General features: G+C 36.7%; 1 protein-coding gene across 1 annotated transcript in view; it reads left to right on the forward strand.

Annotated features, from left to right (window-relative positions):
• The first annotated feature begins 4,807 nt into the window (after positions 1-4,807).
• TRAT1 (T cell receptor associated transmembrane adaptor 1) overlaps positions 4,808-17,238 on the forward strand; it is a 31,445-nt gene continuing 19,014 nt past the window's right edge. The window contains exons 1-2 of the mRNA XM_060297503.1: positions 4,808-4,910; positions 13,046-13,156. Of these exons, the coding sequence (XP_060153486.1) occupies positions 4,808-4,910; positions 13,046-13,156 (214 nt within the window). The remainder of the gene's footprint in view (positions 4,911-13,045; positions 13,157-17,238) is intronic.

Here is a 17,238-nt window from a genome sequence, read left to right on the forward strand (position 1 = left end):
GCACATAGTATGTAACAGGTATACATACAAACTGTATACATAGATATGACCAAGACAATTTTTTATCCAACTGAGGCTAGAAATAAAATGCTACTCACTATAAAATATATGTGAGTTTCTCAGAAAATTGTCCACAACACCTATATTAAAATAAGCAAGGGTAATTGTGAAAATGCAGATTTCCACTCCAGATATTCTAATTCAGTAGGGCGCAGGAATATGCATATTAAACGAATGCCAAATAACATACTTATGCACACTAACATTTAAGAACTTCTGATATTGAGACTCGGGGGTGGGAGAGACCTGGAGCTTGTCACCACGTGACCCGAGATTGGACAGAGGGACTCACATTGGCTGGAGCAAGGATTGGGGAGGGGGGAAAGGCAGGCATCCTATCTCCTCGTGGGATAATGTACAGAAGGTACCTGATAGACAGTAAGTGTTCAAAAGTGTTAATTCTCTTTCCTCTGACATGCCTCAAAGAAAACACAATCAACAGCTGAGCATGCCTGGGGGCTTCTTACTGTTTCCTCCTCAGTTTAGTATATTTTATTTTGCTTTCATGTGACCTCACTTGGGAGGAGATCCACAGATTCTCTCCAGAGACATGGGGAATCCCTCCTAGTCTAATTTATACCTTGACTTATTATATGTTTTAAAATTAGATTTAGGTACTGATAAAAATTCAAATAGCAGAGTACAGAGGCCTGTGGGATTTTTCTTCTCACGTTTCACAAAAAATTTAACAGCTTACTGGTTTCAGATCAAAACTCTAGAAGCCTCCATCACCACATTTCCTGTTTGTAACTGAACAAAGTACACACAAAAGATTTTAAGAAACAGAAGAGAGAAAAAACTGAGGTACAGATAAGACAAGGTTTACTGCCACACTGCTTCTAACATAACAGAGCAACATTACTTAGAAAAAAGTTTGTGGGAGCATTTTTAATCCATACATTTGCCTATGGCTACAGAAGGATTTTTCTGAGAAAAGAAGCATGCCAGGTAAGTGGCATTTTAAATTCTTGTGTTCAATTCCTATGCCTAAGAATTTACATAATAATTTCCAAGCCTCTAGCAAAAAGACACTTAAGGTTTGGAAAGTAAATTACTTTACAGAATTATTTTTTAAATGTGGGATAACTTTTACCACAATTAGGACATATTTTGAAATATATTAATAAGCATAAATTGACTACTTTCTCTTAAAAAGTTGGACAGTGTTTTATAATATAAAGCTGGTTGTAGCTATTCAGTAATTGTTCCTTGATAATCACGCCATTTAAAGTACTTAATTTTAAAGGAACTTTCGTTGACCATGCATATTCCTCTTTAGTTTAGTTTAGTTCTAAAGCAGGTTAGGAGTAACAACATTCTGGGATTAACATGTACACACTGCTATATTTAAAATGGATAACCAACAAGGACCTACTGTATAGCACAGGGGACTCTGCTCAATATTATGTAACAACCTCATCAGGAAAATATTTTGAAAAAGAATAGAGACATATATACCTGAATCACCTTGTTGTACACCTGAAACTAACACAACATTGTTAATCAACTATACTCCAATATAAAATATAAAGTTAAAAAAAATAAAGCTGGTTAGGAGTAACAACGTTCTAATTCCTTGGATTTTAGGCGCTATATTATCTTCCCAGAAATCAATTCAATCATCAACTTTCAGAGAGATGACAATTTGCAAAGACCAGTGAAAATTCCATCACCTGTGGAATGGATTATGAGAGTTGAATCCACATTGATTAGCCGAATGTCTGCTCCACATTGACTATCATCTATCATTCCTCCTTTATTCTTTTACGTACTTTTAACTTCCTTAATAAGCATCTTTTTGTAATAAGAGAAGACATGCTTATTATATAAAGTGGGAGAACTGTGAAATATATATGAAAAAAAATTTACATAGTTTTCATCACCTTAGAAAAATAAGATATTATGTTGTATTTCCTTCCAACTTTTGCTTCTATATATCTTCATGGTTTGCTCTTCATAACTGAAATAATAATGTAAATAAAATCATATGTTCAGCTTTTTTCACTAACATAACCATCTCCATTTTTATGATAACTTCTGCTTAGTTGTTTTACATAAATGCACAAAGTGACATCTTTTGTGTTATAGTTTACTTAGTTGTTTATTGTTAGACATTAATGTTGTATACAGTCTTTTTATATTTTAAATGACAGAAAGATGAACAGCTCTATAGCTTTTTCTATATTAAGGGTTATTTTCTTAGGAAAGATTTCTAGACATAGAATTACTGAATAAGAAGTTATGAACATTTTAAGTCTCCTTATTGCCAAATTGCTTTTCCAAGGCTGATGCCAATTCACTCTCATCCTAGAGTGTTTCTCCTTAACAAGCTGGTCTCATTTTAAAAAATCTTTACTAATTTGATAAGCACAACATGTTTAACCCATTGTTTAATATGTTTTACTTTGATTATAATGAGGATGAAAATTTTTGCATGGGTTTTTAAACTTTATAATTCTGTCATTTGTGAATTGTCTAATTACATTTTTGCTTATAATTGTGCTAACAGTATTTTTAATATCAATATGTATAAGCCATTTATAAAGATAATAGATATTTTAATTCCTGTGAATTTGTTTCCCAGTGTTTTGTTCCATGGATTTTAAAACTGATTGATTGGATTAATCACACAGGGAACATAAACTGATGTATGGTTTTCACAATTCTCTTTATCTTTTCCAGGTACATATATTAGCAAAGAAAAAAAACAATTGTTCCAGTTTTGCTAGTGCCCTGCAAGAAATGGACTTAGCAATACTATGAACAATTGCTATGAGATGATAGTCATGGGGAACTTGGCAAGGGTGGGAAGGCCGAAGGCAGTGAATATGATGTTCAACTATTTCTCATTAATTAATTTTAAATTTGGAAGGGATGATAAAATTTCCTTCACAGTATTTCATAGTTTATGTTTAGATCCCTTCAGGTGCTATACAGGAGCTCCTCCATTGTCAGTTAAGACCTACGGTTCCACAGAAGAGATAAAATGTATACAGTATTTGCCATTAAAGCCTCATAGATCTTAAAAGCCAAGAAACAAAACCAAAAACCAAAAATCCTTAATGTGAAAGGAGAGACTCAGATTATAGTATTTTTTACATTAGATAGGTGAAGTAAAAAAGAAAATAAGTGTGAACACAATGGAAAAGTGAGATTATTCCTAGTTGAGTAAAACAACGTATGAAAAGAAAAACCCAAGTCTTTCCTTTTCTCCCACCTATATGCCTTGTAGTCACTGCATCAATAAATGTGCCAGCATCCTACTTTCTACTGTGTTTCTGCATTCACATAAAATCAATATTAGCTAAATCAAAGACAAAAACAACTCCTTTGGGCTACCATTAATTTAAACAATGATTCACAATTTAGTTACACCTCGCTGTTTTTCAAAAAAAGGATTTTCATTGTCTTTTCTCACTTTTCTCTTCCCGTGAGCCTCACTCACCTTTTGAGAACAATGAAAGCCTGTCTTTTAGAGACTAGATAGGACTGATTTATGAATCATCTTTTAAACTCAGATGTTCTTTAAATTAAAAATAAGTCAAAGACAGTGTTTCATCATTTAATTTAGGTAACATTTGACAGGCGATTTCAAGAAAACTTGACCCAGGAATGTTTGCCACTTAAAGGTCACAGCTGTAAGAAATAAATATCCACAAATTGCTAGTTAATAATACATAAATAAATACTGGACCCTTTTCCAGGCATTTTTTTTCATTTAACTTATTCAGCATTCCTGAATTAAAAAGAAGAGGGAAAAAATTAACAGGCCTTCTTAAAACATTAAAGAAACATAGTAGTTACAGTATTTTGTTGGATGAAAGTTTCCACACACCCATGCCATCTTCAGAGGCTCTTACCAAGGTGCTTCTCCAATAGGAAACAATAAGTACATACACAAAATGGAGCAGCTACATACAGATAAAGAGAGGTTTGTCTACAGCAGGGAATTTGGCAGCACTTCGGTCCCAATAGGATTTCCCAAGTTTACCAATTCCAAGTTTAATTATGAAAGAGACAGAGTCTAGTACTGGAGGAATCATAACATACTGTCTTAAAATCTACCCTCCATCTCACTCCTGTATGTCCACTTTCCTCCATTAAATTCAGCAAGTATTGTTTAAGAGGAATCGTGATGTACTAGAAAGAGGGGACCTTCACGTCACACAGGTGGGGATCTGAACTCCAGTTTTACAGCTGGCTTAGTGTGAGGGTCAGTGTTTTGCAGAAAGTCACACAGCTAGTAAGTGACTACACTCCTCTTTCCCTATACTGTTTGAAAACAGATGTTCCAAAGCTTCATATCGCCATTGTCCCTCTCCCCATCATGGCCCCTCCCTGACATATATCATTCACTTCCCAAATAACCTTCTATTCACAATAGACACATTTAAATTTGGCAGTTTTCAAATTTTGCATTAAAAACAGTATCTTAGGGCTTCCCTGGTGGCACAATGGTTGAGAGTCTGCCTGCTGATGCAGGGGACACAGGTTCGTGCCCCGGTCCGGGAAGATCCCACATGCTGCGGAGTGGCTGGGCCCGTGAGCCATGGCCGCTGAGCCTGCGCATCCGCAGCCTGTGCTCCTCAACGGGAGAGGCCACAGCAGTGAGAGGCCCGCGTACTGCAAAAAAAAACCCAAAAAACAAAAAAAAACAGTATCTTATTTACTTGAAAGCCTGGGACTAGATTTGAGAATCTCTTCCAGTGATTAGTCCATGACTCTAATGCCTTTTACTGATGGGATGATGGGGATGGACAGTGGTGGCAGAGGCTGTGTGGACAGTGACAACAGGCCACATCAAAGAGTCATCAAGCATGTGCCTAGTTTGACACCAATCGATCACCACAGTAGGAAACATTCATTTTATGAGTAGAATCCATGGGGATTGTAATATCAGAACTTTCATGTTGAACCTTCTAGGGTGCCTAAAATAAATATATACATTCATGGAATGCAAAGAAGAGATGGTCACTGCTCTGAGAGAGTTTACAAGCCAAGAAAGAGAAACCATCAAGGGAAGCCATATCCTATATACTATAAACTCACACACTTGTCTCAGTTACAGATCCTCTGAAGGAGAAATAGTTAAGGCATTATATGTATTGCTTTTCTATTGTTAATTGTTTAAGAAAAGGCTCCTGTATGAATCAAACCTGCCAGCAGAAAGACATTACATTTGCTTAGCTGGGTTTCCTTCCAGAGTACATGTAATTGTGAATTCCAAAGACAGCACCTGCCAAGAACTTTTGGCTTTAAATGAGTCAGAGGTCTTATAATTAAACCTACTACTATTAGCCCCTGGTAGTTGAAAGCTGTTTAGAAACTGAAATCATGGTTTTCCTAGCTGTCATTGCCTCACTAACAACTTCCTGATGCTTTTGGCTTTTTAACAGTACAAATAGTTAAATTAAAATTGTGTAGGAGTTCTTTTTAAATTGATAAAAGCTACGTAAATGAAAGTAATTGCAATTAATGAATAATGATACTAAAGATAGCATTTGTCAGGCAAGAATTTTTAGGTACTTTGCACATGCACTATTATAAGAGGGACTGTCTGTATTGAATAGATACCCACATGGGGCTAGAGTAACTGGGTAAGGGGAGGTACAAAGTATGTGTGTGAGTGTGTGTATGTGAACATTTACACAAATCTACCATTCAAGTTGAAAGTCTCCATCATTTAGCTATTCAATATCTTCTTATCTCTGTGTGTTTTGTTTCGTTTATCAAGATGGGGGCATTTATTGTTGTCAATCAACAAATTATGAAAGATACCAAGAATGTGATGAAATACAAAGCTTCTAAATGAAAATCTTCCTATTTGTAACTCAGATCACATTACAAAAGAAAAATATCTTGGAAAGCAGAAGGGTTAGAAAGGAATCACAGACTCCTAAAAAGAGAGGAACACTGGAGACCATGCTAAACCAACCCCCCACGTTAGAATTCAGCCTGTGTTTTAAAAGGCCTCCAATTGATTATGTAAAACAAATTTACTGTTACAGCAAAGACAAAACCCAGCCCTAAAGGACTGTGCGGTGTAGTCCATGTTCTTACCTTGGAGTTGCTGACATATTTCATGAAAATTGTTAGGACTTACCTAAAGCCTTTAGTGTAAGTGTAGTCTTGTGAGATTGGTTTGGTTATTTCTTTGTAGCTGAGAGAAAAATTGTCTTCTTGTAGCAATTAATGGACTAATACAACTTTTCAGTGCACCCTTTAATTAAAAAGGAGAAAGGAAAATTTCTAATTGAAATATAATTTTTGCGAATGATAGGATAATTTCTAGCTAGAATTAGTGTAATTTTTTAAATGAAATTAGGGCTTTCTGCTTACTGCCTTGAAGTATACCTTTTTATTTTTTAATATTTATTTATTTATTTGGCCGTGTCAGGTCTTAGTTGTGGCATGCGGGATCTTCACTGCGGCACGAGAGATCTTTCATTGTAGCACACGGGTTTCTCTTTAGTTGTGGTGCAAGGGCTCTAGAGTGTGCAGGCTCAGTAGTTGCGGTGCACAGGCTTAGCTGTCCCACCGCATGTGGGAACTTAGCTCCTTGACCAGGGATTGAACCGGCGCCCCCTGCATTGGAAGGTGGATTCTTAACCACTGGACCACCAGGGAAGCCCTGAAGTACACCTTTTTATACTGTGCTATATTTTATTTACCCAAACCACAGTATATACTAAATACTAGATGCTGTGAGAAATGGAAAAAAACTAAGTACGAAGGAGATTGATTTTACTAGTTCTCCCAAGGGTAATAAATTCTAGAGATTTGTTATAATTTTCTATGTATTTATTTGCTCTCTTACCCTTCCCTCAGAAAGAGTGGTATTAAAAGTACACAGAACAGTATAAAGGACAACCAAATAAATCAACACAAAGAGAAAATAAGGAGCAAGGTGTACGATTAGTCCACAAACATGAGTAGCATATAATTCCTAGAGATTTAGTTAAGATAGAGTGTGTGTCAGATGATACACAAGGCCAGACAGATGACCAGTGACAATATTCACATGGATTATAAGAGTAAAAATGTACTTGTTCTTGAGGAGATCCTCAGCTTCTTATACCTGATACCAAGTGATGTATTAAGCAATATCTTCTAGTCCATAGCATCTCTATAATTAATAAATTCAACAGCAAGTCTCATACAGTTGGTTCTTTTTCGTAAAATGAGTTTTATTTTGCTCTGATAACAAAGACAGAAAATGTAGAAATGGAAGAGAACAAAAGAGCGACAGAGAGTTAATTTTTATTTTCTGGCTACAACCTGAAGTTTAGTTCTCTGTTGCTATTTTAGGCAGGTCATCAGCTGAGATGGAAGCAAGTTTGATATTCTCTTAAGAAATCTTGGGAACATAACTGGCGCATGTCCCAGTACAGAAATCATCGAAGCCACCATTTAGAGGTTGATCCAGGGAAAACCTACAGGGAGGGTCAAAAATCTCCTCCCAAAATCAGTTTTGTACCCTTAAGCATGTGTATAAATGAATGAACAAATTCCTAAAATATGTCATGGGGATTTGATGCAATAATTCTAGACTGGACTATTTCTAAAGCAAGGTTACAAGTCACCCAATTTGGCTAAAGGTAAGTTATCCAAACATCCATCAGATTCTTAATTTTAAGCAGTGCAGCTTTTTGGTCAATGTGTTGTGTTCTTAGATAACTTATACTATGCTACTTTATATTATGGTATATAATTTCCAGGCTGAAAATAAAAAGAAATAATAAAGAACATCTGCCAAAAACAATAATTTGAGTTTTAAGTGCAGTACTTAATCTTCAGTCATTCTCTCTCTGACAATGGCTAGACAAAACAACAAGTTCATGAGGTTACTCTTGGTTCATGCAGGTAGAACCATGTTGAGAGCATACAGGAAAACATCCATTTTTCTGTTCTCATAGTAGAAGAGTGTGCATTGAATACGTAAAAACAAACATATTAGGTCTTTAAGGTAAAGGCTGAAGAAAAGAGAATGGAAGCACATCCCCATTTCATGCTTCTCAAAATTATTATGTGGTCTGTGAAGAGATTGTTTCTACTCACCCTGACTCTTATGTTTTATGCAAGCATCTGAGTTTTATGCAAGCATATACATCCTAGAGTTGCAACAGAGCTCAGCTAGTGTTATTTTCTAAATTTCTTTTTCTGGAGATTTTAATGACACTAATCAAACTTCCCAAAGACTGATTTTCTAAACAAGAAAATAAAATTTTACCTTTATAGTTGTCACCACCCCTATAAATCTAATCAGGTAGCTAGCTGTTAGCTCCAACTTCCTTGTATCAAGTTTCCTAGGAAACAAATAATAATCATTAGATTTTTTTGGCAATATAAATTCTGGGCAGAGAGAATTAGGTTGTGGTTGATGAGTAGTTTCACCAAAGCTACAGTGAGCACTCTTCTCACAGCGATCTGTTTCCCAGCCGCTGGGAGATAGATAGGTCCTTTCTCAATAGTACTAGAGACAAATGTAGCAGAATCTTCACTTGGTCTTTTCCTGGGTTGTGGATGTGTCTAGATGTCATACTTGATCAGAACCTTTCTGTTGGACCTGGTTATTACATTTATCCTTCTTCATCCACTCTTCATTTACTTAGTTGGCACATGTTTAGTGAGCACCTACTTTGTGCTGAATAGGTTGCCAAAATAATAGTGGGAGTAAGATAATAATAATAACAATAGCTACCATTTATTGAGCATCTATTAGTAAGAAATGCTATTCTACAAATTTCATTATATGTCTTAACGAATACCCATAACAATAGGTACAATGAGAAAATTAAAGAATGAAGATAAAGATCAATAAATCATTCTTTCTGTCCTTTGGGTAGCTAACAGTCTAGTGAGTGAGTGCTTCAGAAAGAAGGTACTTTTGAAGGATGACTAGGAGTTTGTCAGATGGCCAAGGGGGAAAGTATTTCAGGAAAAGGGGCAAATATACAGACATAAAGGCATGAAATGGTAAGTATGGTATCTACTGAAAATTGCAAGTGCTTCAGAATGATTGAAGCATGGTATATTATTGGGTGGATATAGTAGGTAAGTCCTAAAAGACAGGCAGGAAACTTAAAGTAACATTTTGTGGAAATTACTTATGGTAAGGAAAGAAAAGTGTTACATCCTCTATGTTTAGGGAGGAGATAGGAGCAGGTACCTTCTCCTGAAGGACCTATGTCACAGGCTCCAAAGAAAAAACAAAGGGACAACTTTCTCCAGAAACCATGGAGGAGAAGAGTGTATGGGGATCGTGTGTGTAAAGATAGTAGCTGGGTTAAGAGTGGTGGTTGATGGAGCAAGGATTAATGGAAAGAGCCATCAACATAAAGTCAGGGCCAACTGAACTAATAGGAACAGAGGCCAAATTGACCTGAGCAGGGTCTGCTTAGTATTGTGTTTTAAAATACTGGCCTTCAAGACACCAAAATTCTTTGAGATGTGCATGTCCTTTGATCCAGCAATTCACCTTCAGGAATTTTTACCTTAAAAAAAATTAAGGTTGGGTGTATAGTTTTAGCTAAAGCTAGTCATCACAAGATTTCTTATATAACTAAAAATTAGAAGCAACTTAAATGTCTAACGATAAGGGATTGATTAAATAAATTATGGGGGCTTCCCTGGTGGCACAGTGGTTGAGGGTCCGCCTGCTGATGCAGGCGACACGGGTTCGTGCCCCGGTCCGGGAAGATCCCACATGCTGCGGAGCGGCTGGGCCTGTGAGCCATGGCCACTGACCCTGCACATCCGGAGCCTGTGCCCCACAACGGGAGAGGCCACAACAGTGAGAGGCCCACGTACCGCAATAAATAAATAAACAAACAAACAAATAAATAAATAATGGAAAATCCATACAGTGGAATAGACAGCAGCTAAAAGAAATGGAAGAATATTTTGCTTATAGGAAAAGACTCATGCTATAAAATTATCAGGGGAAATGTAAATAACAGTATAGTCAGTATAACTAAATCCTATGCCTCCGACCATAACAACTTCTACTCAGAAAATAATAATAAGTTTGGAATTGTATTAACCAAGGTGTTCACAGGGATTGTCTCTTGATAGTAGGATTAGAGTTGATTCTTATCTTTTTGTTTTGCTTATCTGAGTTTACTAATTGTTTTTAACTTTGAACATACATGATGTGTATAATAAGTCTGGCCTCTTTGTAGCAATTAAAGTTCATTTATTTCAGTGTCACCAAACACTGACTGTAGAGGGTGAGTGATGAGAGTCTACATTTGGCTGAGTGAATAACCTAAAATGATAGTTGTAACATACCACAATAGAAAATATAGTGTGTGCACTCAAATTGCTTTAAAATGTCAATGAACTTAGAACTGTATCTAGACTGTGGGTCCTTAAGGGACATACACAAGGAAAAGAAAAGAAGAAAACTCTTTAATAATAGAATCATTAATTTAATCATTACTTTAATAACAGAAATCAGAAATTAATAACCCTATACTGTGACAGCAAAGAGGGAAACTGAGACCCATCTGGCAAGTGAGACAGCTTGCTGGCCCGATTGTTCACCATGATAGTTAAATCAACCACCTGAAAGGGGTTATTATCAACAGGAGGTGGGGAACAATCGAGCTCTGAAAGTTTGCCTTAAAAATTTGCTTTAACCCAGCAATTTTACTCCCAGGAAACTTTCTCCAGATAAGTCCACATACATGGAAAATGTCTATCCAATGGAGTTTCTTGCATTATTGTTTGTAAGAAAAATGTTTTAAAAATCAGAATGTCCATCTTAGAGAATTGGGTATATAAATTATATTACAGTAACACTATGAAATTCTATGCAACCACTAAAAATAACATACTAACATGGTAAAAATCCCCCAAACACAGTGGTAAGTTTTTCTAAAAAGGCTAATAAGTGTAATATTAGTGTCCCATTTATGTTTTAATAGAGGACCTTAAGTGTTATTCTATATTTGATGGTTGGAATTTTTAAAATTTATACTCAGCAGGCACTTGTTTTTTAAATAAACAATTAGACTTAAAAATCAAATCTAAAAATATGTGCAGTATCATATAACTAGAATTTTTAATATATTTTAAATAGTTTATTATATTATAGAATTCTATAAGTATTTATGGGATTATGTTCATGATGAATGAATTAGGCACCTCCAAATGTTAGTGTTTTTAGCCAAATTAATTGGTAGCTCTATTGCAGAAGATAAAAGACTGCTCAAGTCTTCTCAGTTTTCTAATACTTTATGAAATATAAAAATTCCCTGAAAGAAAATAAAACCACTCATTTCACTACCATTATCAGTTAACTTTTCCCATTTATTAATTCTTGAAAAATTTTTATAAATCCTGTAGTATATGTCTGGCACAGCAGAGTAGAAGGCAGAAATGGTCCTATTCTCTGTGGAGCATATAGTATTTTGAACATCTAACCACATGGTACAAAATTAAGGAGGTAGCAGACATTAGTAGACAGGTGTTAAAAGAGACACAAACTAGTTCAAACAAAAGCAATGTATAGATGAATAAGTGATATGCAAATTATATGCATATATGTATATGTACATCTATATCATAAATAAATATATATTTTATATATTTAATCACCACTATGCCTAACTATGCTCATTTAAAAATAAATGATGCCAAAAAATAAATAAAGCAACTCAAATACATAGAGGGCAGTTCAACAACCACTGCAATGTTAATAATTCAAAGAAAATTAACAACTCAAACGTCAAATCTGAGATTCAGAAAATAAGTAAAATAGAGCAACACAAAGAACATCTGGATTTAGGGAGTCTTTATTTGATGGTTTAAAGACAGGCTATAGGGAAGTAAAGCTAATTTCCCTCCTATTAAAGATTTTGCCTCTTCTGCTTATTATGTTTAGCGTATTTGGATTTCTTTGAAAGGGCTTAAAATGTTCTAGGCAGCCACAGAGAGAGAGTTGGGACTATGAAGGAACATAATCTCTGTTGTAGCTATTTTCACATTGCATTTCTAATTATATGCTCACATATTCACATCCCCAACTAAACAGAGTTCCTTGAGGGCAAAGATTCTGTTTTCTTTACCTTTGATTCCCTAATATAGAGCATAGTTCCTGGCACAGAAGAGATACTGACTGAATACATAAATATATAGTATTATACAATCACAAGTTATTTTTCTGGGGTCAGTATTCACATGGGTACATGACTACTAAGATAATTAGCCAAATTTTATATATGTATGTAACTATATCTCATATTTTATAATATATTTACAAATATATTTGTAATTAGGCTAATTATCTTAGTAGTCACTCATGTATGTGTAAAGATTGCCATAGATAATCAAGGGCAACTGACAGGCAATATCCCACAAAACCCCCTTTACAGCTCAGGAATGAAAAAAGAGGCCTTCGCAGAGGGGAAGAGCAGAATCAACCCTCCATTATCTGCTCATGGAGCTCTAAATAGTATGAGAAAACTCCTTATGGCCAGTCTTGACAAAACTGGGTTACTATTATTCCAGTATTATTGTTTTATCCCAACACACAGTGTCCTTACAGTACTGGGATTAGTAGAAAGTGATAAGTGATTCTCCATAATAATGAAAGCATGGAATCAATATGACTACAGACAAAGGATTAAAGAAACGGGAAAAGTATAGCCTATTATGACTCTGCATAATATGGAAGTTCTTAATTTTGAACCAAAGTTTTTATAACCTGTCACTATTTGTCAAATCTTAGTAGCTAGACTAAAAATGTCTTCCATTTCATCTTTACTAAGAATGTGGGACACTTGCTTCCTTTTACCCAGGCGGGAATTTGAATACCCATTTTGAAATCTGTAAAAAGCCTTTGTCAATGCTAACTAATTTCTTGACAGAGATTTGTCCTTTGTTGTGAATAAACACAGTGGTTTTAATTGTGGGAATACCTAGCTCAAAACAAATGAGTACGCAGCTACTATACTAAGCGTGTGTTTTCTTCTGTTCACAGAAAACTCTGAATGCCAGTTTTATGTCTGGGCAATTCTAGCCTTCTTGGGTTTAGCTCTGACTATATCGCTTATCTTCAACATTTCCCACTATGTGGAAAAGCAGCGACAAGGTAAGACACTTTCAGAAATAGCCATATGAAACCTGCTTGAGTGGATACTGAGTCACTGGAAAACCTACAGAATAAGATGATTTTATGAAATGTTATTCAGTAAGATATTTTTATCTGTAGAAAATCTATCTGGTACTTTTTTTTCACGCTGAGGGCTCTCTTAATTTAAACATGTAATCATGTTAGAAATGTAAACAGACTCCCAATTTTAGCTTTATCTCTACTAGAGGGTACAGCGTAGGAAGGGATTATCCTGGGAAAATGTATTTTTCCATCTTCCTCCTCCAGTTGAACAACTCATGAAATTGTAGCCTATTCTGGAGCATCTGTAAAGGTTCTTTCTGGTGTGTGATGAGAAGAGTGAAGACTAGGTCTTTAAGGTTCCACACGAGTCTATTCAAACTTCTCAGCAACGGTCGGCCTCTAGAGTGCAGCAGGCTTGGTTGGGATCAGAAGGGAACTGGAAAAGCAATAGACTGAACCACGGGCTTTTTATCAAACACTCCCAGAGTCTAGGATCTGCCACCGACAGCTTTTCTTTCCATTAAGCTGGGCAGAAGTATTAACCACGTGGCTTTCACCCTCTTGTGCCATGATTGAATTAGTGTGGTGCGCATCAAGTGGCACAATGTTTGCACACTGTAGGCACTCAACATAGGTATGTATGCTGAACACAATGACGGGTGAATGGAGGAATGAAAGTTCAGCTATTTCTTGGAGTGCTCTTAATATTCTAGAACCAAAAAACTCTTGGGGGCAGGACATTTAAGTGGTAAACAAATAGAAAAGAAAAGGTAAATACATTTTCTTTAAACAGATGAAAATAAATAAAGCAAAGTGAACAAAACTAAGTTAAGTACATGTGTCCAAGTAAAAGCACATGAAGCTAAATTAGAACAATGGTCAGATTCCAGAGAGAGTCCTTGATCCGCTTAAGAGTGTCTTAAGTGTTGATAATGCTAATGTAAGGTATGAAGAAGGCATTATTGTCATACAGATTTGAAAAACAAAGATGAGAGTCACTAGCAAATGAAGTGACATGGCTGAGGTCTCACATCTATTCAATACCAAAATCAAGGATAAGTGCTCAGTTTTTCTAATTATCTGTTTAAAACAGTTTCCACCAGCACATGCTACTTTTACACTGTTGACCAAACGTCCTCAGCCAGAAACCCAACACTCGTTTAGGCTCTCTATTATATCATTTCTATGCCAAAGATGAAATTCCAGGTAAGCAACACATTTTCATTAGCAATGATTTCAGTAGTTATTTTTTATTTTCAAATATTTTTCAGACTAACAAACTTTATATGTCAGTGCAAGATAACCCATCAGACATTTTCTAAAAAGTTTCCTTCCTTTATAGAAAGAAGAGAGCTAAGAGTAGCACTTTTCTTTGTATAATAGCTTAAGATGACTACATTTCAATTATTTTATGGAAGTATTTTATGAATGCAGATAATATTGTCACCTGAATTAGTAAAAGGTGAACTGAGAGCTGTAAGAGATGAAATAATTTAAGGTGGGAACCAGGACAAGAATTTATCTGAGCCAGTACTTCACTCTTGCTTGATTCCGGCCGAAATCCTCTGGAGATGTGTATGGGGCCAGGGAACAAGCGGTTTTATGTGTTTAATGTAAACCCAACTGTTTAACTTAAATTTTATTTAGCAAATTTGACCTATTTACTTTCAACCTAAATAGTCCTTTTTTTCAGCCCTATGATTGCACTGAATTGTAGGGAATATGTATGTTTAGAATCACTTTTTATCAATGTGATCAAGACCAGGGCTGGTCTAATTTTACTGACCTATTACTTCTGCCCAGAACTATTTGGCTGTACCAGTCTATTACAACACAAGGTGAATAGGTTTTCCAATTCTCATTTTTGGTTGTTTGTGTATTGGAATTTATTTACCCATATTCATACCGTTTTGCTACCATACAAACTTTTGGGGGGAGTTATTTGCTTGTGATGATTAGTTGACCACTGTTAAAAGACAGTTGCCTAACTAAAAAAAAGTGGGCTTTTCTTTTTTTACAAAGGCAGATTTTTTTTCTTCTTCTTTCTAATTGTACAAACCCAGGCATGCTATACGTGACTCTATTGCCTAAAATCAACAGAGTGGGAAAGAACGCTTAAAAAAAAACAGGAAATTGTGAATGACATTTATTGATGTACTTTTAAAAATCAATTTCAGTTCCCTCAATTGTTTTTAAAATCACGGCTTTTGAAGTCAAGCTGACCTGTACTAGAACTCTGTTTTCAATATCTACCTGGGAGAACTTGTCTGAGGAACGTAACTTCTCTGACTCTCAGATTCCTTATCTACAAAATGTGGAAAATACTATCTAGACCATGGAGTTCTTGTGAGAAGTATGCAGATACCTTAGCACAGGGCTGAGGATTTAGTAGGTGGGTCCTGGACAGGGTACAGCCCACGTCACTGTTCCTGGTGGCCCGGGTGCTTCCTTCTTTCACTCCTTCCACAAATGTTTGTTAGAGGTTTACTATGGCTTCATTTAATTTTAATGTCTGTTATTTCAGTGAACATTAGTTTCTCTGGCTTTTTCACCCCTCCCACCATCCTTAAACTCTCTAAGCCCTCTCCAGCTCTCATCCCATTTCCTGCCCCCGTCTCTTTATTATTTAACATGTCTGTACGATAACCTGAGTTTTAGTGATAACGGTTGTGTTCAAGTCTTTGAACATACAGGTTCATTTTAGAGAGTTTTCTGTAGGCTTCCATGGAGTTGGTTCTAAATATTAGTCTGTCTCCAATTAATTTATCTGAGCAGTAAAGAGCTAAAGACTTCTCGAACACATCCCTTTTCTGTACCCTCACCGACTCCTTCATGGTGATCTTATGCCCTACAGATGCATATGAGCCCAGTGGATTGCCCTGCAGCAGAGCCCTGCCTCTCCCTTTCTAAGGATGGTGAAAAAGACAGAGACGCCAGTGGGAGGGGGAGAAAAAGACACCTAGAGAGAGGGGAGTGGAGACATGCCAGAGTGCTCCAGTCTCCACCACAGCCCCCTGATGCTCAGGCCCCTCACTGCTGCACTGCGCCATCACTCCCACCAGCCAAAGACACTACGCCCTTACCCAGGTCTGAGCCAGGTCCCACAGACTCTGTCTGACTACTCCAGGCAGGATGAAGTGTCCAGCAGGGGAGTCACAATTTTCAGCACTGGGTCAAGTATAGGGATGGAGTGTTATCTCATACCCTCATGTGCACCTTCCCATCCTTTTAGGACACCCTCTTTCCCCCACACCCCACCCCACCCTGAATACCCTAGACCTGCAATCTGCTAGGAATTATGGTACCACCCACTTCCACCACCGGGACTTGGGTTGGGTCATGGGTAGGCTCACCCCCAAGCTCATGGATCCAGAAAAAAAACAAAAAAAGACTGAGACTTCACTCGATCTTTACTCCTTAGGCGGAGCACATTACCCTGGGTCTTGCACTTTATAGACGTGCAAATTTAAGATTAGCCTTGGAACAGTGTTTGTTGTTGCCAGATAAGGCCCTTTGTTCTTATCCCATCTCCCTTTTTCTCTCTGCAGTCCATTCCCAACCACTCAAGTATTACTAATGACCCATCCTTTCTACCTCATATAAGCAAACAGCACTGTCTTTCTTGCTCACCCAGAGATTCCAAGTGGATTTGGGATTAGCTCTGCAAACTGTTTGACTCCTTTTCAGTCCTGCTGAAGACTCCTCACTGTTTTGTTTCTCCTGGACAGACAGACTAGAAGAGATTGCATCATATTAGCCAGTTTTTCTGCCCCTTGGTCTGTGTACACAATGCCCCTGCATCTGGCCTTATGTAGCTTTTTATTTCTACATCTTTGTGCTATTCTTTGTGGCTAAGAAACTTGCAAGATATGACTCCACCTTGGCAAACAGTTAGTGAGTAAGTTTTGCAGGTGTATTAAATAGCTGAAAAAAGAAAATCTCTATCCCAGCAACAGTGCAGTATCTACACATTCAATCAGATAGACAAGATAAGCCACTCCTTGATGTTTTCTGTAGCAGGGCTAGGTAGAAGCTTTGAAATGGAGTCCTCCTTCCCC

This window comes from Globicephala melas, chromosome 4 (assembly GCF_963455315.2).
Source record: "Globicephala melas chromosome 4, mGloMel1.2, whole genome shotgun sequence".
Lineage (NCBI taxonomy): Eukaryota > Metazoa > Chordata > Mammalia > Artiodactyla > Delphinidae > Globicephala > Globicephala melas.